The sequence below is a fragment of the Pelodiscus sinensis genome, chromosome 2 (genome assembly GCF_049634645.1).
Source record: "Pelodiscus sinensis isolate JC-2024 chromosome 2, ASM4963464v1, whole genome shotgun sequence".
In the NCBI taxonomy this organism is placed as follows: Eukaryota; Metazoa; Chordata; order Testudines; family Trionychidae; genus Pelodiscus; species Pelodiscus sinensis.
The window spans coordinates 188,080,280-188,102,490 of record NC_134712.1 but is presented as its reverse complement, the minus strand read 5'-3'; the positions used below and the strand labels follow the sequence as shown (position 1 = coordinate 188,102,490).

Sequence of the window (22,211 nt, the reverse complement as noted above, 5' to 3'; positions counted from 1 at the left end):
CAAACTTAATAAACGAACACATAAATATTATGTTTTGGAAATTACTGTTTTCCCTGTTTAACAACAATATCTTCTTCTATCTATAAAAGAACATAAAAGGCACATTAGTCAACAGAAAGGAGGCTTTAAAGACTCCAAAGAGGCTTTAAGATTGACTGAAGATATACTATAACATATCACAAAGAAATGACTGATGTAGCTTTTTATCCACCAGATTGCAATATCTCTTTCCACAACAATTATGATTTTGAGAGCATATTGACAAATGAATGAGTAGAATGAAGAAGAAAGCCTTTAGAAGAATCAGTAAAATTACAATGTATTGGTTTGAATGGGAATTAGACATAAATAATTCCTCTCTAGAGGCAGTAATCATTTGGCAATGATGTGTTTCCAAAGTGATATAAGATGTTCTTTATAAATACAAAACTCAGCTTTGTTTAGGAAATACAAAAACAGTAGCATACACTGTGAGTTACATTACCATAGGATGGGGATCCAAGCCATCTAGCATTCGTCTGACATTGTTCACAATCTCTCTGGTATCATAGTTAGGAAGTTTACAAGCCCATCCTGTACCAATTCCCTCAGCACCATTTACTAAAACCATGGGAATGATGGGAATATACCACTCTGGTTCTACACGCTGGTTATCATCATAAAGGAACTTCAGCAGGTTGTCATCCACTGCAGGAAAAAGCAGCCTCGCTAACGGACTTTGAAAAAAAGAAGAAAACAACAGAATTAAACAAGTGTCTGGTCAGTCAAAAACCTGTTATACTATAAAGATTAGTGGATCCAAATTTCATTTTATTACAAATTTATTTTCTCTCTATTTAATTGTTAGGAAGCTGAAAATACTGTATTCTGAAACGAGGACAGAAATACTATTGAACCTCCAGAGTGGAACAATCTGTTCATAATAAATGTGTGTTCTTTTTTGTGCCTATATGTATGTATCTCTCTTACCAACCAATGTTTAGTATACTGAATTTCTGTGTTTTAAAAAACTCAGAACTTACGTATTTTGTTATCACTAGTCAAAAGACTAGAAATACATCAAGCAAACAAACAGCAATATTCATCATTTCAAATCTAACCAAAAAAGCCAAGCTTAACTGTAGGCATGACAGCCCCAACAGCAGTCCATGGAACACTTTGCAAACAGAGGTTTCATCAGTGAACCCTTTGCCATTATGCACAACGAACTAAGAAAATCAGTTTTCATGCATGTATAGATCAAATGAACCAGAGAACATACTAAATCAGTGACAGTGCTGTAGAACAGAAACATTTATATGTGAAAGTGAGCCAATATTCATACAGAAGGGGACATAATTAGAATAATCTAATTCAATTAACAGAAGATAAGTAAGGCTCAATATCAATGTGAAATAACTTATTAAGAGAAATGATAGGAGCCATATAGCTTGTAACATTTACAATTAGACTAGACAAAATACTAGGGAACTATAAGGAACAAATTCTGTCTACTAAACTAGACTAAGGGTGTGTCTAGACTACAGTTTTGTTGACAAAAGTGGACTTTTGTCGACAAAACTATACCTGCGTCTACACTACCGCTGAGTTCTGTCGACATAACGTCGACAGAACTCAGCAGTTTTGTCGACGCTGGTAAACCTCATTTTACGAGGCATAACGCCTTCTGTCGACAGAGTTTCTGTCGACAGAAGATGTTATTGCATGTAAACTGTCCTTTGCGTCTACACTACCATGTCAACAAAGCAGCTTGCTTTGTTGACAGAACTGAATGTAGTGTAAACGCTCTTTGTCGACAGAAGTTTTGTCGACAGTATCTGTCGACAAAACTTCTGTCGACAAAAGCCTGTAGTCTAGACGTACCCTAAGTCTCAATTAACTTAGAAACCTCCATTAGTTTATGTTATAGTTGCACGGGTGCAACTGAGATCATAATTTTGTTTTCAGGATCTTAACTCTGGCCATGTGAAAGAAGAAAACAATGCAGCTTGACTTTCAAAACAAATATAGAGTTGTAAGACTGCCATATAGAAATAAATTCATGGGTAAAAGGATAACTTATTTTATGTGGAAGCAGAAAGACACTGAGCATGAAATCCCATAATTCCATTGTTGAAGACTGACAACTGGACTGGATGATATACCTTTTCAACCTATAATCTTATGATTCAAAGTAAATTTGTAGAGCTAACTTTTTAAAAGTTCTCAAGTACTATTCTCACAAAATTAGCAGGAAAATCTGTACTCGCAAAAAAATGTATTTGCACACATAAATTAGGAATTTGAGCACACACACACTTGATTTTCACTGTCTCATACATAAATGCTCACAAATACCTGCTTGCAAAACTTGCAGTGCAGTAACAAAGGCAATCTGAAAATTTGGTTCTATATGTTTTTAGTTTAATTTGTTTTGAGCAAGCTTTTACCTTAACATTGTAAAAATATAACGAGGGCTCGCAGCATCCTTGCCACCATGTAGCCTGGTACCAAACTGACCAATCGGCTGCAGGAGGTTAACATTGTTACTTCCAACAAAATTCTGAGCCAAATTGACAATAGTCATCATTAATGCTTGCTGGAAGAAAATACAAACACATTGTTAACTATTCAGTTTAAGAAATTGTATTCTTCCCTTATCAAGCTAGCAGAAAATATTTTCCTTGTCAGATAATGCACAACTCATGCTACTGATTTCAAACATGGTCTTGCTGAAAAATTTGTTACACAAAAAGTGACTCTGTCATTCAAATTGTTACAATATTGCATTCTCTCTCCCATAGAATGATGTTTTTGAACAGGTATTTTTATATTTATATTTTGACAAAGCTAGTCTTTTGGCAGTATTGCCAATATGTCTGATAAATACCATAAAGGCTAGAAAACTATATTTTATCAGAAATTCTTTAATGATATTAAACACGGAGAATTCCAAAATGTTCTGGAAAGAGACCATGGAAGTCCATTTTAATTTGTTTACTTTTGCATAAGAACAATGCATCTTTCCTGGCTAAGTTTAAAACATGGTCAGGTATACATTGGCATGACTGAGGACATAGTTCCAGTCCACTATTTCAGTTCTCCATCATATATTCCCACAGCCTAGAAACCTTTGTATGGGAAAGGACTGCGCTTGAAGGAATAAAACTAATTGCTTTCTTATCAAAATGGATTCAACTTGGTTCATTTTCTTAAAAAGATTCTAAACACTCCTGTATATAGACTCATGGTCAACTGGTAAGTGCTTTTGACAAAATAAATGTTTTTACCTATATTCTATATTTAAAAAAAATACATCCTTTCCATTCTTCCTTCATACTTACTTCTCCATGATGATAGGCTGACATTTCAGCAACAGAACCAGCCAGCTGAGCAACTTTAACCTCACGTTTATCATTTCTCTTAAAGCAAGTGAACAGAACTTTGCGCTGCCCTGGCTTAAAACCTGTTTAGAAGAATAATGGTTCTTAAATACACATATACACACACCTTTCTGAAATTAGAAATGTGCTCTCAGAGAGACAGAATTTATAATCTCTTTTGAAAGGGACCTAAATTTTATGTTGAATGAAAACACATTTATGTAATATTTAGCACATTCATAAACTTACAGTTGAACCTCTATTAACCGAGACTCTCTGACATGGCAACATCCAGCACTGACGCTGCAGGACCAAAGTCCCAGTGGAGGGCTTGTGGCCAGAAATCCTGTGCAACTTAAATTAAATAAATAAATAAATGAAGATTGCCTAGCTCCTAGAACTGGAAGGGACCTTGAAAGGTCATCAAGTCCAGTCCCCTGCCTTCACAGCAGGACCAAGTACCTCCCTGACAAATTTTTGCCCCAAATCCCTAAATGGCCTCCACAAGGATTGAACTCACAACCCTGGGTTTAGCAGGCCAATGCTCAAACCACTGAGCTAGGGCTGCCCAGCAAGGTCGGGTGCTCTAGCAGGGCCGACAGTGGGGCCAGCAGCAGCCGGAAGTAGGAGGGAGGTTAGCTGGCCTCCGGCTAGTAACAAACCCAGGACTGGAAGACCTCCCCTGGTGCAACAAAGTCCCTCATCCGGAACCAGTTAGGTCCCGAGTGTGCTGGACCAAGGAGGTCCAATCTGTAATTTAAAAACAAATTTACCTTAAACTAAGTATAAGCGATGAAAAGGAACAGCAATACAAACTAAAAGTTTCCAGACAATTAACTTATTAATAGGCAGCATTCAATAGTTCCCTATGCTATATTGCTAAATCTCAATTCTGCCTCTGTATTCAGAAAGGTGCCTTCTGCATCCCCCGTGAAACTCCACCCAAATATGGTTATTTCTGAAAATTTCCCTTTGCAATTACTTGCAAGAGACTGGTAGATACATATAAAGGAATGTCATATGCACTGAATATGCTCTAGCCCAAGACTAAGCAGGACTTTCCCTATAATTGTTGCTTACACTAGCTGGGATCAGTGGTGGTGTTGGGCACCAGAACTGAAATCTAGGTCTCCTCAGTGATTTCAGTGCTCCCCTGCTGGTGCCCAAACAGCCTGAGAGCAAGATATAGACTCAAACAGAGAGGAGTTGGGAGCAGAGAGGGACTGGTACAGGCTAACGTGGATAAAGGGCCACCCTACAGGGGTACAAGACTATAGTAGGGACAGGTTCAGAAGTGTCTGTAACCATTAAAACACATACTTCCAAAATAAAACCCAGGTTTCCTGAGTGCCAAACACTTTCCTGCTGTCTAGCAAGTAACAAAGGAAAATCCATTAGCAAACTCTGTCATTCCCTTTTAGGGTATGTCTACACTACAGCGCTATTTCGAATTAACTTAATTCAAAATAGTTAATTCAAATCAAGCTAATTCGAATAAACGCATCTACACACACACACACACACACACACACACACACACACACACACACACACAACTATTTCGAAATACCGCATCCACACTGAGTGGACCCTGAACCGAAGTTAAGGCTGGCCGGAACCAGTGCCGGCAGGGCATCAGGTTAGGATTTAGCATATGGGGCTGCTGCCTGAGGCTAACTGAGCTCCGCGCTTAAAGGGACCCTACTCCCACCCCAGACAGACAGTTTTCAGGGTTCCCTGCTTGCTTGTCTACCTCGATGAGGGACAGCAAAGCAGTTCTGTCTAGGAGTGCCCACACTCGGGACACCACAGCACTAGTCCACATGGAGCCAGAGCTGCCCCGGGCACGCCGGTGCGTCTCGTGGGGTCGTTGCCATCAGCCTGGCTGCACTTGCTGCAGGCTGCCATCCGGGGGGATTCATCAGGGGGCTGTCAGGATCCAGGAGGCCCTGCAGGAGCCCTAGAGACACCCCGGTCCTCCCCACTGGGGGATTGTGCCCCATTTCTCTCTCACTTCCTTCCACTTATCCCTCCCTAGCCCCTTTCCTGATGTCAAATAAAAGACACATGTTCAAAAATAGAAACAGGGTTTTTATTGAACAAAACTGGGGGGGAGGGGACGAACCTCTGAGGAAACTGGGAAAAGAAGGTGGGAGAGGGGAAGAGAGAGGGTGAGAGACGGGAGGGAGAAACCTGGGAGGAGGGAGCTGGAAGGGGGAAGCAAGGGGAAAAGGGGGGAGGGGAAGCTCAGGGCCCAGGGTTGGAGGTCTCGCTGAGTCAACTTGATTTTCATGCAAACCTGCTCCTGGGTTCACATGTGGCCTTTGGTGGCCAGGCTGGCAGCTATCCTGCCATAGACGGCCGCATTCCTCCATCTAGTGCAGAGATCATGGACGTTAGGGGCATCCCCCCCCAAACCTGAATAAGGTCCATGATCTCCACCCTGGACCAGGAAGGCGCTCACCTTCTCCAGCCCGTCAGGCTCCTGGGAGCAGGCAGACTGCTCCTGGGGAGTGGTGGAAGGCTGGCTGCCAGTGGCTTGCTGGCTCATGTTTTGGGGCCACTGGGCCAGGGGCCCCGGTGCACACTGCTGGCTCTGGGCTGGCAGGCTTGGAACTGGTACAGGCACTTTGGCCAGGGTCTACCCCTTTAATGGTACTGGGGCTGGGGGGAGAGGAGAGTAAGTTTTCCTGGTTGTGCCCAGAGTGGCCACCAGGGCTCCCTGGGAAGGGCTGGAGGCCCCCTATTTTGAATTAAGTGTCTACACAGCACTTAATTTGAAATAGCTATTTCGAATTTGGCATTATTCTGCATAGAATGAGGTTTACCAAATTGGAATTAAGTGCTCCGCTATTTCAAATTTATTTCGAAATAGTGTCTATACATGCAAACCACTATTAAAGTTAATTCGAAATAACGGCTGTTATTTCTCAAGAAGTAGAGGTTTGTGTTGTGGGTATAAAATTTCTCACTTATGTGGGAATGACTATAGAGCCACGAGGGAATTTCTCTGTTTGCTTTATTTAAAAACTGAAGAAATTACATGTACAAGTTACATTAAAAGAACAGTAAGGTTGCAAAGTCAAGCACTCAAAAATTGAGAAATGCCAAAATTAATTGTTATCCATTCAACCTAGTCCTTATTTACATGATCAAGTACTCTCTTTTATACAGAATCCTTAATGGGGTTTTGAGATTTTTGGATATGTTTTTAATTGTATGCTATTCTCTCTTATCTGTGAAGAGGTCAACAGAGAAGGATTCCTCTTGCATGAAGGGAGAAGATATCAATCGATCTTTTCCCTCAGCCTGGCTAGCCCCCTTTTCAGTACTATGAGCAAGGAACTTTAGGTTCTTGGACTTCTCACCTAAATAAGAAGTTGTCTGATTAAGGGTTCTCTATTGCAGCTGGATGAGAACTGCAATCTGTGTGTAGCTGCCTTAAGCACAATTTGTGCTTTACAGGCAGTCCCCGACTTACGCGGATCCGACTTACGTCGGATCCGCACTTACGAACGGAGCTCTCTCGCCCCGGAAGTCGGGGCGAAAAAGCCCCGTTCGTAAGCTGCTCCGGTGCCCCTGGTCTGCTGGAGACCGTCTCCAGCAGACCAGGGGCACCGGGCGGGTTCCCGCGCTTCTGAGGCTTTGCCAGAGCAAAGCCTCAGAAGCGCGGGAACCGCTGCTGCTGCCCCTTGAGACCCGGTGCCTGTGGTCTGCTGGGGACGGTCCCCAGCAGACCACAGGCACCCGGACTGAAGCCGCAGCCGCGGGGGGGGTCCCGCGCCTCTGAGGCTTTGCCAGAGCAAAGCCTCAGAGGCGCAGCACCCCGCTGCCGCTGCGGCTCTGCTCCCCGTGTCCCTGGTCTGCTGAGGGGGGCGCGCAGCTAGTGTGCTCCCCCCCCCCAGCAGACCAGGCTTTTGTTTTGGACTCTGGGGCAGAGCAACTGGGGCGCTGCCGATTGGTCCTGCAGCGCCCTTGGGCACTACTGGACCAACCCGGCAGCACCCCAGCTGCTCTGCCCCAGGTCCTGATTCAGCCGCTGCTGGTCAGTTTCAGCAGCGGCTGAATCAGGACGTCTGGGGCAGAGCAGATGGGGTGCTGCTGGGTTGGTCCAGTAGCACCCCAGCTGCTCTGCCCCAGGTGTCCCCAAGTCAGCTTCTGCTGAAACTGACCAGCGCTGACTACAGGAAGCCCCAGGCAGAGTTGCTCTGCCCCGGGCTTCCTGGAATCAGCTGCTGATCAGTTTCAGCAGCAGCTGACTTGGGGACGCCTGGGGTTCTTAAGTTGATTCTGTATGTAAGTCAGAACTGGCGGTCAGTTTCAGCAGTGTCTGAATCTGGACGCCAGTTCCGACTTACATACAGATTCAACTTAAGAACAAACCTACAGTCCCTATCTTGTACGTAACCCGGGGACTGCCTGTACTGTGAAGTCTATTGTTGAGGCATAGGAGAATTCATATCCCACTTGTGAAACTCCCAGCCCCTTTTTCCTGGATGACCAAGAGTACATGAAAACAGTATGGGCACAGATCTCCGTCTCCTGCTGTGAGCTTTACAAATGGAGAGTGCTTGGTGTTTAGGGTGCTTCTTTGCATGTCCATGTTACTCCACAAGAGAAAAGTGGTGAACCTGACAGAATTCCCAAAAGATCCCAGCATTGTCCCAATGACTTGAAAACACTGTCCATGATGTGAAATGATAGGACTTTCACCCTAAACTGCTCCCAATTGCTAATTTGAATTGAATATTGCTGAATACAGGCCCTGAAAGCACAGAACACTTGTATCAGAAGTAGAGCATCTGCACAGCACAGGAATGAGGTTTGGCTAAGTGGATAGACTGTAAAGCTACAGCAGGGCTACTCAACTTTGTAAGCCCCTGTTACTCTCACTACATGCCGGGGGCCGCAACTTAAATGTGATTGCATATACATGCAAATATATGCAAATAACTTCTTTCACACTGACAGGCATGAATACAAAGATTAAGCCTTAAGTATGGCACCAGACCCAAACGTGGCCAGTGTGAGCCAGTCAGCACCTCTCAGGCTCTGCCCACAAGGCTAAGCAGCCAGCACTTCCCACAATTCCCCAGCACTCCCAGCACCTCCTTCCGGGGGCCAGAAATGCAGACACCCTGTACCAGTCTTTTCCAGCCAGCCCCATCTACCTTCTGTCTTTCAATGCTCATCCTGCCTGGGAGACTCCTCACCATTGTGAAGCATGCTCCTTATAAAGGCCATGTTCAAAGGATCCCACCCGTGGGCTGCATGTTGAATAGCCCTGAGCTACAGCTTGAGTTGCCTCTGGTTTCATTTCAGACAAGTAACTCAGTACTGTACATTAGTAGCAATGTAATGAAGTAGAAACAAACAGGGTTTTGATTTCTCTCACTTATTCCAAAATTTCATTCTTAGAGTGCCAACTTCTTTTCAACTATAGTCACAGCCTTCAAAGTGAAAAAGATAAGATGGCATTGCTTCATAAATCACCATGAATATTTACTTACCATCAACAAGAGATGGAATGGATCTCTCATTGTCTGAGTTTGAGAAGAGAATTAACTCCTTATTGATGAAGTCATTGTAAGTCAAATACTTTGTTGCCGTACCATACAGAAATTGCTAAAAGAAAATTTATACATCAGTATAATTTGAACATTGAAACAACATTAATTTTAGCCATCATCCTCCTGGGCTCTTCTCATTTAGAACTAACCTCTGGAAGGCCATGTAACCGACGCTGTCGTCTATCTTCCATGAAGTTTGTTAACCACTCTTTTCGGTCATCTATTTTCTTTTTACTGAAGGCCTGTAAATATTTCAGATCCAAGCTATTAGCATATATAACACTATAGGAATAATTTTAATAAATCGCTGTAAAATGTTGCAGCGTTCTTTTAAATATAAATTATCTTTTATTAAAGGTAAAAACAGTAAAAATCTTTATAAATGGTTGTTTAATAGAGGCATTAAATACATATCCTACACTCACAAAAATAACCTATACTTTAACAAATATAAAGAGTATCAAATTATTTAATTCTCTGATTAGCAAATGCTTGAGTTTTACAATATTTTTTGAGATCCACACATAGTGGGCTGTGTTTTGTAGGTCTTGCTCAAGAAAAAAATTCCCAATTTTCAGAGTAGAACTGTGCTTTCAAGTCAAACTAAGTAGCTGAGAGCTTCTCTCATATAGATTGCAAGATAGGGCCCTATAAGCCACAGTCTGATATCAATATGAAGCTTAAATAAATGGCTTTATAACTAGGGAATTCTGTAGCTATCACCTGTCCCCCCCTGCCTCCCACAGAAACAGCAGCATGGGGGGGAACTGGTGCTCCCCACAAGTACTGCCCTCCCATGCTGCTACCTCTGATAGAGGCTAGTGGGGGGGAGGAGGGAGGAAAGAGAGCTGGTATACATGGGAAGTGGCCTTCGAGCTGGCTCCCTGCACATATCAGCTTTCACAAATCCATCTCCCCTCTATCTCTAATAATGAAAATGCCAGCTCCCTGCCAGTACCAGCTCCTGCCCCTCCCACCCCCATGTGCAAATGTGTAACCACAAAAAAAAATCAGAGGTTATACATTTACACAAATACATGTTAGTTAACAGCCCTACTTTGTAGGTTACCATCAATAACTTTTTCTCTCCTCTCACCTCCAACTGTCTAAGTTTTACTATAGAAAGAAGCAATTTGGCCTTTGGTTTTCACAGAATCAGTAGAAAGAGTCAGAACTATGATTTGTTCATGTGTGATCTGGGACGAGGAATTCCAGGTCACAAACTGTCGGTTTATCTGTGCCGTTTAGGTGTGTCATGCTTCTCCAGCACAAAGTAAAAATGTTTTAAAAGACAATATATGTGGCATTTATGTTCTCTATGCTATTCTAGTTCATAATTTTTGAGGGGTGTTTACTGAATTATTTATCTGAATTTTAAAAATTAATTTTATTCTGCTCTGATATAAGCCAGTACCACTCTTTTTAGTAGTCTAACTATATAAGTCCTAGAAGGCCATAGTTCCCAATTCCATCCTCCAAAAAAAAAACCTACTCTTGAACAAAAATGGGGAGCTGCCAGCAGGAAGTCTGAAAGAGAAATTAAATATGTGTATATGAGTTAGTTGCCTCCTACAAATCCAGATTTGCCGATCCCCTCACCAAAACACATTACCAAGTCTAAAAAAACGTTTATTTAAATTAATTAAAAATCATTATCAGTATCCTTTTCAGAGTTGTTTTAATATCGTTGCATAATGTCAGGTGGTGAGACAGATGTTCATGAGGCCCAACCTCTGAATGGGAATTGTTTTTAATACTTGGCTGTGAGGATTCCCCACCAGAAGTCATGAGGATGGGGGCTTCTTACATCAACAGTGTTCTTCAGAAAAGTGATCCTATCTTTCCCCTAAATTACTTAATCCTACTTTCCTTTATTGAGAGGAAAGCTACTTTTGTATCTTTTTATTTCCCTTTACATCTGATAACTGTTGATAAAAAACCCCAGCAAGAGCTACCTCTCATCTGAACACACTTCACAGTGACATGCATCCTGCAGAAATGTTTTAGGGTTAGGCAATATAGCTGCTTTCCCAAATTAGTTTAAAATGTTTAATCTCTTTTTGTGCCACAGTACCCAAACATCTTTTCTTGTTTTAATGATACAATCACACACAGGAAACTAAAAATTATGTGTCTAACCTCACTTGCTCAGTTAAATGTATGTTTCCAATTAATATCTAGCTGGTCACTCAGCCTTTCGTTCTGAAATCTCTTTCAGAGTTTTAATCAAAGCAGGCATTTCTGTGCTACCTAGATCTTTCAGTAGTGAATCTAAATGCAGTGTTTCTTGATATCCTTGCTATTTAAGATGATCAAAACTAACAAGCTGAGAATAAAGCCATTACCAATATATTTAATCACATTTAAAGAGTAAATGTAATATTGTTCAATCATTAACAAAATCTGAAAAATGAAAAAATAAAATAAGCAAACACTGGACGCTATGGTATTTCTTGACCACTATACTTGCTGCAAGTGATCACATTCATAAAACATGGCACACAGGACCTTTAAAAGTTCTTACCAGTGTAATGGCAGCATCATCTTCAGGACCAGCATATCTGAATAAGATCCGATGCCTCTCCATGTCAGCAAAGTATTCCTTTGCTTCTTTAGCAGTGCTGGTACCCAAACCTGAATGATGAGAAGAAAAAAAAAATTACTGTATAAACATACTATTTGAATTGTCATGGTTTCCTAACAATTTACTGGGACTGACTTTGAAATAACTTCAAAAACAATCCTACAAGTACTTACTAAAGCAGATACCACCCAATTATTGCTTTTTTCAGCTCCATGATTTTTTTTAAACAAACCTTTGTAATATTTTATCTTCCATGCTTTGTGATTCTCCATATGTTTCTTCCACTCATCAAATTCAGGAATACTATAGAAGGCAAGCTCCTGCTTACTTTTACTTGCCTTAAAAATAACAAAAATATACATAGTCAGCCTTTTTTATAACATTACTACGATACATCAAAAATCTTTATTGTCAGTATCAGCTGTACCTTTACAATGGGAGTAATGAATTCCTCAAGAAAACCATGTTTCAAAAGAGATGGCCAATTGTGATGAATAAAATTGATTAACAATCCTTTTATGTGAGATCCATCCTGATCCTAAATATGAAAAAAGAACACTATCAATAAATACTGAATATTAGCTCCAATACAAATGAACGGACAAAAACAAAGACAATGTATGATGAATAGTGGTAGAAATGTAGCCGTATTAGTCTGGTGCAGCTGAAACAAAAAACAGGACCGTGTAGCACTTTAAAGACTAACAAGATGGTTTAATAGGTGATGAGCTTTCATGGGCCAGACCCACTTCCTCAGATCAAATAGTGGAAGAAAACTGTCACAACCATATATACCAAAGGATACAATTTAAAAAAAAATGAACACATATGAAAAGGACAAATTAAATTTCAGAACAGAAGGGGGATGGATGAGGGAAAGAGGGGAGGTAAATGTCTGTGAGCTAACGATATTAGAGGTAATAATTGGGGAAGCTATCTTTGTAATGGGTAAGATAATTAGCGTCTTTATTCAAATTTGAGTGTAAAGTGTCGAATTTAAGCATGAATGACAGTTTAGAGGATTCTCTTTGAAGTGAAGTCTTAAAAGGTCTTTGAAGCAGGATGCAGGTAATCAAGTCGTTAAGACAAATGTCCTTTTTGGTTGAAATGGCAAGAAACTGTTTTTTCTTTGTGATCCTGTCAGATATCTGTTTTTTGGACAAACGTCTCAGACACTTCGCCAAAGGATCAATGCCCACAAACCAGGAAATATCTAGAATAAAACCCCTTCCCCTCTGTGTTGCTACAGAACTAGTTCTAGAGTGCCAGAGAGTACGAAACAGCCTATTTTCTGTTGAAGAAATTTCTTGTGAAAGGAGTTCCTGAAGAGGATGAGCGTAGGAGGGGGGAAAGGGAAGCAGCCACAAGAGAAGTAAGTAAATGGAATACTCTATAGAGATCATCTCCAAAACCACTTGTCTGTTCTGACTCCCAAGCCCACTGGAATTGGTAAGAAGGCAGGTAAATCGACGCAACTTGTAAGAATGAGGATTGCAACTCAGGATTCAACTGTCTAGTCAAAATATGAGATAGATTTTCTAGTAAGACAGCATGATCTAGTATGGCTCAAGTTTAGAAATCAAACATCCCTGAATTCTAATGCCCAATCCATCTCTCATTTACTGTGGCCTTCGGCAAATCATTGGTTAAATACTAGAATAAGCTGCCCAGACAGACAGACAGAGAGAGAGAGGTTAGACAGACATCTATCAGGGATGGTCTAGATGGTACCAGCTCCTGCCACGAGGGCAGGGGAATGGATTCAATGACCTTTTAAGGTCCCTTCCAGTTCCCGTTTTCTATGATTTAGGCCCATGAGAATCCACAACTAACTTCAATTAGTGCTATGGTAGTTTAGCACCTTAGACAAATATTAGATCAGAAGGATTTTTGAAAATGTGGACCTTAGCTTCCCCCTCAATTTTATATATGTAAAATGGAGATAATACATAAATAAATAATTCAGAGGGGTATTTAAGGATTGTTTGTGAAGTGTTTTCTAAAAAGTAAGTACTATGCAAATATGAATGATCATCAATGAACTTCGACACACAATATGTATAAAAATCCTTATTTGATTTAGCTTGTCTGTATTTTGATATTATTCCTAGCAAAAAGGTGCAAGTTTTACTAGCCATTTTGAAGAGGATTCCAACACTATTTTCCCATAACATTTAGCAATTTTTAAAAAGAACGCTACTTATTGTTATGACACTGAGATATTTTCTTCTCCCATTTCCCCTAAAACCTGACCTTCCTCCCATTTTTTCCCCTACTCCTGTGCCAACACATTTATATGTGAGGTCAGATAATTTCTCATACACACTACAGTAAATAAGATTTTCAATCAGTAGGGTTGCACTGGTATAGCAAAGCAGAAATTGGTTATCTGTTTGATACCAGCTGTAACTTTACAGTGGTTACAGGGAAATTTTCCCTCAAACAACATCATGCACAGTGGAGAATTTTTCTACACAGATCTGTGTCGTTCTTCTGCAAAGACAGGGTAAAAGTGATACCTACAAAACAAGAAAAATTAAAAAACAATTACTCTAAAATTTCTTAGTTTTATGTTTTTTTAAATCTGCATCTCTCAAACTAACCTGATCAGTCATGATCATAATCTTTCCGTATCTTAAAGATTTTAGAGATTCTGGATCTTCATAGCTTTTCTTGTACTGCAGACCAACTATTTTGATAATGTTGTTGATTTCTGCATTTTCCATAATCTGCATAAAAAAAGAGATTCAGCACAGAGTAAAAAAAGAACTGTGTGTTGATATCTTAATATTTGTTTAATATTTATGCCAGTTATACCAAAAGTTCCCAATTTTTAAGGGTCTCTCAGTTCAGGGGTTCCCCAGTGTTGTCAACTCATGATTTTAATAAGTTGTGCAATATTTTATACATTCTGAAAGCCTACATCTCCAAAAGTAATTTTACTAAATGGAAATTTTGTATTTCAATAAAAAAGTAAATTTTTAGCCCTCACATTTGCTGAGAAACTCTTGAAAATGCAAATCCCAAAAACCAATAAAGACACACATCATTATTTTAAATATATCACAATTTTTAAGTCATATTTTGAAGCTGACAAAAAAAAAAAAACTACAACATTAGGGGCTGGCAGTATTGCTTACCTGCTTATGAGAAGCTTCCCGAACATTGAGAATTTTACCCCTGAGTGGGAATACCCCATATCTGTCTCGTCCAATGACCCCTAAGCCAGACACAGCTAACGATTTAGCAGAGTCTCCTTCTGTTAAAATCAATGTGCAGTCCAAAGAATGTTTGCCACCTGAGGAGGGGGGGCGGGAAGAGGCAAGAAAGAAAGCAAACCAAAAAAGAAAGATTATTAAATTCAAATGCAGGAAATATATTTGTACTAAGTTATCAGTATTCTCCCTAAACCAAAACGATAGATAATTCTTCAATCCAGGGAGAATTCTTCAATACCCCCCTGCCACCGAAGAAGGCTAGGGCTGCAGCATGGCAGCTCAGCTTCCCCCTGCCACCAGGGAGAGATGGGGGCCAAAGCCACAGCACTGCAGCCCCGGCCCTCCACGTGGCCAAGAAGGATCAGGCTGGAGGTGGGCAGGGCTTGGCTCCAGGTGCAGGCCTCAGATGGAAGGGGTGGGACAGGGCTGGGACTTGTTCTCCCCAACTGAGCTTTCACTTGCCACCCATGCGTAAGACCCTATTAACTCCTTACTGTAAAGCATCTGTGAGTCTTAGTATCAAAAATAACAGCTGCAATTTGTAATTACAACATTATGGGTATCACCTGTCTTTCACTGATCATTAAAAATTTGCATAGAGAAGAATCATTTCAAGATGATAAAGTATGAACAGAAAAACTCTTTTTTGATAGATCACTAACATATTGATAAACTATCTTTACAAACTTGTGTACAACAGATTTAGAGCTTCCAACAGCAATTTGACAATTCTTAACAACATTAGAAATATACATAATAAACTTATTGGCATTAAGTAATCATATTAAAGCTCTTACCAGCATCATTAGCATCATCTAGCTTTGGAATGCCCTTGATTTTACTGTGCTTCACTGATGAACATTTTTTATTCAACTGAGTCTGTGCCTTGAATTTGACCCAGTTCAGAATACTCTCTACAATACCACAATTAGAGGCCTATAAATGATAAAATAATGTAGTAAAGAATAAGAATCCAATCTAAGATCCATCAATAATTTTCAAATCCCTCAAACATTTTTTAAGAATACTTTAAAAACAATCAAGGAATTAACATCATTTATACATTAACATCCAAAAAAACCCTAACCTATCCTAAGCATTCCTTTCTTTTCTCTCTCACACGTGTTGTTGTTGCTTCTCCCCCGTCTATGTTCTTTTCCCCATTTATCATTATTTTGGTCTTGAGTTGTCTATTACTGAGGTGGGACTGAGAACCCTGCACATACAGGAGGCAGGTGGAGGCTCGGGGCCATTTGGGGCTTTGTACCTACAGGAGCTTGAGCTGCGGGCAGGGGCCGAACCACCTCTGCATCTGGGCTGGATCCCTGTGGGACCCACCTCCCTGCAGGATTGGACACCCTGGGGTCACTTACCCATTCACCCCCACCTCGCTTGCCCAGCCTCCCTGCCCCTCCATTTACCTGACCCCCACCACTGCCTTGATCCCAGACCTATTCCCAGGGACAGCCTACCTCCTCCCCCCTCCTATCTCCCTGAATCCCCTCAGCCACTCTGCTTTAGCCCCAGGCACTCTCTGCCTCCATCTCTCCGTCCCTGGCAAGACACCCTACCCCCACAATCTGCTCTTGCATCCATAGTTGCTCCTTGCACTGTCTCTTGCTCCTGCTCAGACAGCCTACTTCTAGCCTGCTTCTGAACCCTACCTCCCACTGAGACCTTGCATCCTCATCTCCTTCTGCACTTTACCTCCCTCCTAGATCCTGCACACCATCCCTATGCCACTCACTCACAGCCCTGTCTCACACATTGAACCCCTCATTTTTGTCCCTACCCCAGCACCTAAGGGGGTTCATAAAATCCACTGACTTTGGAACCACAGAAAAGTAAATCTGGCCTATGAGAAGCCCTGAACCTCAACCCTCCCTGTCTCTTCCCCTCATCCTGTGCGGTTGGAACACCAGAGGAGTAAGGTGTCTCAGTTGGGGGCTACATCAGTGAGGGTTGAGTGGTTTGGGGGGAAATTTCTCCCTTGTGTGGTCCCCAACTGATTTTTCTGTGGGTCAGTGGCCCCTGACACAAAAAAGGTTCCCCACACTTACTATAAAGAAAACATTGAAACCTTTTGTGTTGGACACAAATATTTTACTTAGTTTATCAAACTTCATTTTAAATAAACATGAGAAAATTAAAACACTTAATCTGTTTAATAATTTAAATTAAACCAGCCTCCCTAGCACTAGTAAAATGACTCAAGCATAATTTTGTAATTAACGGTGAGTTCTATTAGCAACTGGAGATCCGCAGAAAGGTTTACATTGAGCAGGGTGATCCACAGGCCAAAAAGTTTGAGAACCACTTTTTTAAAGAGACTTTACCTAAAACCTCTAAATTGAAATATAAAACTACATTTTCAAATTATACTATTGGAAAGTATACATTTTAATAGCTGTATATTATTTGATTAAAAGAAGAATTACAAGTTTTTTATGTAAAAGTAAAAGCAGAGAATAATTCTCAAGTCAAAGGTACTGTACTACCAAATTTTGTACACTTCTACCTTTGTATTAGAATATGATCAGCATAAACTGTATGCAATCTTCCATAAACGGGCCATGAAAAAAAATTCCACATACAAATTGAAAGTGGCACAGTGCAGCCCATTGGCCCCCACTACTCAGAATGGAAGGGCAGCAGCAATCTGATCAAGCCATTTGTACAGTTTGTGGAAGCCTCTGGATTCATAAAAATGCAGATTCCCATTTTTATCTCATACTTCATTTGGGAGCCCAAGAAAACCTGGTCCAGGACGCAATTCCCATGTTCCTATATAAATAAAATGTACAATACTTACTGCTTTGAAAAATTTCTCTGATAGCTGGCACTTGGACCCAAAACTTTTAGGCTGAAGAGTCATGTTTTCCTTTGTCTGAGAATCAAAAGTTGGATTTTCAATCAGGCAATTCACAAAAACCCATATATGATTCTTCACCTGTTGAAAAAACATAGAAATCAATTCACTTATCAAAACTGTTGCCTCCATCCTTTTCAGTATATATCTTTAGTATATATGAAACTACTTGCCTGAAATGGTTTCACTGAAACTCCAGCTTTGTTCTTCTTCTTCACCACCTCAATCAATTTACCAACAATCTGATCCACTACATAATCAACATGCCTACCACCCTTAACAAAAAGAACAAAAACAAAACAAAACACTGAAATTCCAAACATCTTGCAATTTTATTACCAAAAATCACTGCATTCATATTGAGGTTGAATAATCTCTGTAACCACAAATATAATCCATGGCTTCACAAAACAGTAGCATGCATACATCCCTGTTTGTCTGATAGTTCGGAAGACAGATGATCCTGAAGCTCAGTAATGGTATATGCAACTCCACATAACTCCCAGCAGGGGCCTTTGTCTAACAGACACAAATGGTTTTAGAATATAGCAACATACGCATCTGAACGTGGAATCTTTTTCATCAAGTCACATTCTCCTCACTGCAGGGATTTAGGTCCATATCCACCAGGCAGTTAAGCTCTTAACTTCTACTGAAACTTTATGGACCCATGCCTTATAGTGCATAAAATCTGGCCTGCACATGCTTCCCCAGATTTACACCATCCATCATTATATCTTCCTTCATCGATAAAATCCATGTTTTTCTTAGAAGAACTTATAAAACACTCCTGAAATAACACTGACAGCTATTTGTGTGCTGCTAATTTGAAGCAAAGCATTTTCCCTTACTACTCTGTGCCTCATATTAGTACTTAGGACAGGAGTGGGCAACAATTTCTTGCTGGGGGACACTTCAAAAATTTCTGAAGTGATTCCGGGCTGCACCAGAAGGGGCGGGGCCAGGATACTTCCGGGTTCTCCACCCCCAGATCATGATTCGTCTGGGGGTGGGGAAGCACCTTTGCCCCCACCCCCCAAATTCCCCTTAGGTGCCCATGCCCATGGCTGGGAGGAGATCTCACACACTCCCGCACCCCAAGGCCAATCAGGTCCTGGGGGTGGGGAAGCACACAAAGCCTCCTCCAGCCCTGCCAGGAGCACGTGGCACTTTTAAGCACCAGGCGCTGCTCGCAAGATGCGGACGGAGTGGAGGAAACTTTACATGCTCCCCCGCCCCCAGGCCCTGATTGGCCTAGGGGAGGGGGAACGGCAAGGCCTCTGCGGGCCAGATCTGGCCCACGGAAGCCCTTTTGCCCACCCAACTTAGGAGGAGGAAAAGACCAGTAATAACTAGTAATTCTTCAATTAGCTATTCTGTCTTCAGATGAGCCAGAATTATTATTTCACATTAATGGACTGATAGCGTATTTAACACCCCAATTAAGATTTCTACCTTGGTACAATAGAAATTGACTACAGGACACCCTCTTTATCCCTTAACTTCTGAGAAGTTCAAATAGGCAGAATACTCAGATCCTATTTGCAAACAGCTAATTATGACAGCCTTTGTGATCAGACTCTATAACATCAGAAATGATTTTTAACCTATAAATGTTATTTTCTCAGTGAATATGATCAGCCTCTAAGAAGATGGGTCACATAAAAAAAGGCACAGAAATGTCACAAACAAATTTTAAAAAAGTGCTGAGTATCCTGAGTGATGTTATCCTGAGGCTCCTATTAGCGTCACAAGCCATAACTCATAGCAATTACGCTAAAAAAAACTAAATATGTAAGTTGTAGGATCAGACACACCCATTTGCAATTAAACTGGTTAAAATATCATTCAATTCACACAAGCTTTATGTAGGAAAAAAAATCAAATTATAGCTTAACAATGACTGTTCATGAAAGAAGTATGACAGATAAGAACGGCCATACTGGGTCAGACAAAAGGTCCATCTAGCCCAGTGTTCCGTCTTCTGACAGTGGCCAATGCCAAGTGCCCAGAGGGAGCGAACAGGGAATCATCATGTGATCCCTCTCCCGTCATCCATTTCCAGCCTCTCACAAACTGAGGCTAGAGACATCATTCCTACCCATCCTGGCTAATATCCATTGATGGACCTAACCTCCATGAATATATCTAGCTCTTTTTCGAACCCTGTTTAAGTCCTAGTCTTCACCACATCCTCTAGCAAGGAGTTCTACAGGTTGACTATGCGCTGAGTGAAGAAACTCCTCCTTTTGTTTGTTTTAAACCTGCTGACTATGAATTTCATTTGGTGACCCCTAGTTCTTCTATCGTGGGAATAAACAAATAACTTTTCCTTATTCACTTTTTCCACAGCAATCATGATTTTACAGACCTCTATCATCCCCCCTTAGTCTCTCCTCTTTTCTAAGATGAAAAGTCCAAGTCTTTTTAATCTCTTTTCATGTGGGACCCCTTCCAAATCCTTAATAGTTTTTGTTGCCCTTTTCTGAACCTTTTCGAATGCCAGTATATCTTCCTTGAGATGAGGCGACCACATCTGTACATAATATTCAAGATGTGGGTGTATCATGGTTTTATATAGAGGCAATCAGATATTCTGTCTTATTCTCTATCACTTTTTAAATTATTCCTAACATTCTGTTTGCTCTTTTGACTGCCACTGCACATTGGGGCTATCAAAAAAAGCTATCTGCTATTTGGAAGATAGTGTCCAATCAATGTGGATGCTATCTTGCATTTAAGTTGTGATTATCATGGACGGAGTAGCTACCAGGGCACCTGTGCTTTCTCCTGGAAGCCTCTGCTTTCAAAGGGGGGAGGGGAAGGAAGAACCCTCTTCCCTTCTACACACCCCTTTTTCCGAAAGAGCTCTTTTGGAAAAAAAGGCTTCTTCCTCATAGAAAGAGGTTTACAGTTGTTGGAAAAATCCCCTGCATTCTTTTGACGTTTTGTCGAAAGGACGCAATTGCAGTGTGGATGTAAGTGTAGTTTTTCCGGAACAACTCTGCAGTGTAGACAGACCCTGAATGGATATTTTCAGAGAACTATCCACAATGACTCCAAGATCTCTCTCTTGAGTAGGTATAGCTAAATTAGTCCCCATCATATTGTATGTATAGTTAGGATTATTTTTTCTAACGTGCATTACTTTACATTTATCAACATTAAATTTCATATCCTATTTTATTGCCCAGTCACTTAGTTTGGTGAAAAGCCAGTAGATTGCCTACGTGGACCTCACTTGCCCAAGGCTGGGCTAGAGAGAAGCCAGCAGTACCAGGCAATACTGAGTAAGTCTTCTAGTTCTCTATAATAATGAAGTCTGCATTCAAAAGCCTTGCATAATGATCCTTTCATCTTATGAATATGGTAAGTCTCGTTCCCATTGCTCATAAAAAGCGGATGAAAAAGTTATATTTAGGGAAAAAATTAAACCTGCAGGATGAGGCTTCCATCCCCCCCATTAAATGGAGATCATGAAAGATTTTATTTTTAGGTCCTAAGTGCTAAATTTAAGAATTCTCGAATATGTCTGCTGTCATAGAGAAGTTGTATTTCACTGAAAATTCTCCTCCAGATCTCTGTCTAAATGCACTTTATGCTAGAATTAACATAGTATCTAATGTAACCAACCCTGGCAGATGCATGCAGTGCTGGTCTCAGTATATTAGAGAGAGAAGTTGGGTGAGATAATATATTTTACTGGACCATGTCAGTTGGAGAGAGACAAGCTTTTGAGCCATACAGACCTCTCTGAAAAAGAGCTCTGGTTGCTCCAAAAGCCTGTCTCTTTCATCAACAGAAGTTGTTCCAATTAAAGATTTTACCTGACTGACCTTGTCTCTGAGGGTATGTCTACACTACCCCCCTAGTTTGAACTAGGGGGGGTAATGTAGTCATACGGAGTTGCAAAATGAAGCCCGGGATTTGAATTTCCCGGGCTTCATTTGCATAAAGCTGGCCGGCGCCATTTTTAAATGCCAGCTAGTTCGGACCCCGTGCCGCACGGCTACACACGGCACGGACTAGCTAGTTTGGATTAGGCTTCCTAATCCGAACTAGCTGTACACCTCGTTCTTATATGCTATTGGAAAGTTGGTTAACAGACACTTTCAACCAAGAGTAGAATTTATGGAAGCATTTCAGAAGGCCATTTGTGAATAGGATCTCAAGGTATGATGCCAATCTTTATGAAGAGATAGGATATCTTAATCTTTTCAATAATCAAAACGTAGAATTATACTCTAGTTCATTTGTTTAGCATCTGCTGCAGATTCCCTTATTCCAGAATTACAATTGTCTGGATGAGATGAAATGCTGGTAAATACTGGAAGGAAAGCTGTAAAGTTTTTCACAAACAGAGAAATATAAAAGCCAGAAGGACCAAAAAGAGAATAACCCAAAAGAGGGCTCAGTTTAACTGCTCTGTTTTTGCTTTTGTTGGATTTGTTTTACACATTTTTTATTTTATTTACTTTAAATCTCAAGTTGTATGTGTCAAAGCATATTGAATCACAGGGTTTTTGGATGCTGCCACCATATCTTAACTGGTTCCAGGATTTAGATTTTCCTGCTCAGACTAGTTTTCATTAGTTCCCATCGAGAGAG

The 22,211-nt window shown here is 40.8% G+C and overlaps 1 protein-coding gene across 3 annotated transcripts in view; it reads right to left on the bottom strand.

The window, feature by feature from the left end:
- The window catches only part of TOP2B (DNA topoisomerase II beta), a 115,533-nt gene that overhangs the window by 26,920 nt on the left and 66,402 nt on the right, over positions 1-22,211 (bottom strand). For all 3 annotated transcript variants that reach the window (XM_006134319.2, XM_075922030.1, XM_025190305.2), the window contains exons 9-21: positions 17,777-17,878; positions 17,547-17,684; positions 15,532-15,670; positions 14,657-14,814; positions 14,120-14,245; positions 11,944-12,054; positions 11,749-11,854; positions 11,457-11,566; positions 9,082-9,174; positions 8,873-8,987; positions 3,324-3,445; positions 2,430-2,578; positions 485-716 (exon numbers count right to left, since the gene is read on the bottom strand). In XM_006134319.2, coding sequence (XP_006134381.2) covers positions 485-716; positions 2,430-2,578; positions 3,324-3,445; positions 8,873-8,987; positions 9,082-9,174; positions 11,457-11,566; positions 11,749-11,854; positions 11,944-12,054; positions 14,120-14,245; positions 14,657-14,814; positions 15,532-15,670; positions 17,547-17,684; positions 17,777-17,878 — 1,701 coding nt within the window. The remainder of the gene's footprint in view (positions 1-484; positions 717-2,429; positions 2,579-3,323; positions 3,446-8,872; positions 8,988-9,081; positions 9,175-11,456; positions 11,567-11,748; positions 11,855-11,943; positions 12,055-14,119; positions 14,246-14,656; positions 14,815-15,531; positions 15,671-17,546; positions 17,685-17,776; positions 17,879-22,211) is intronic.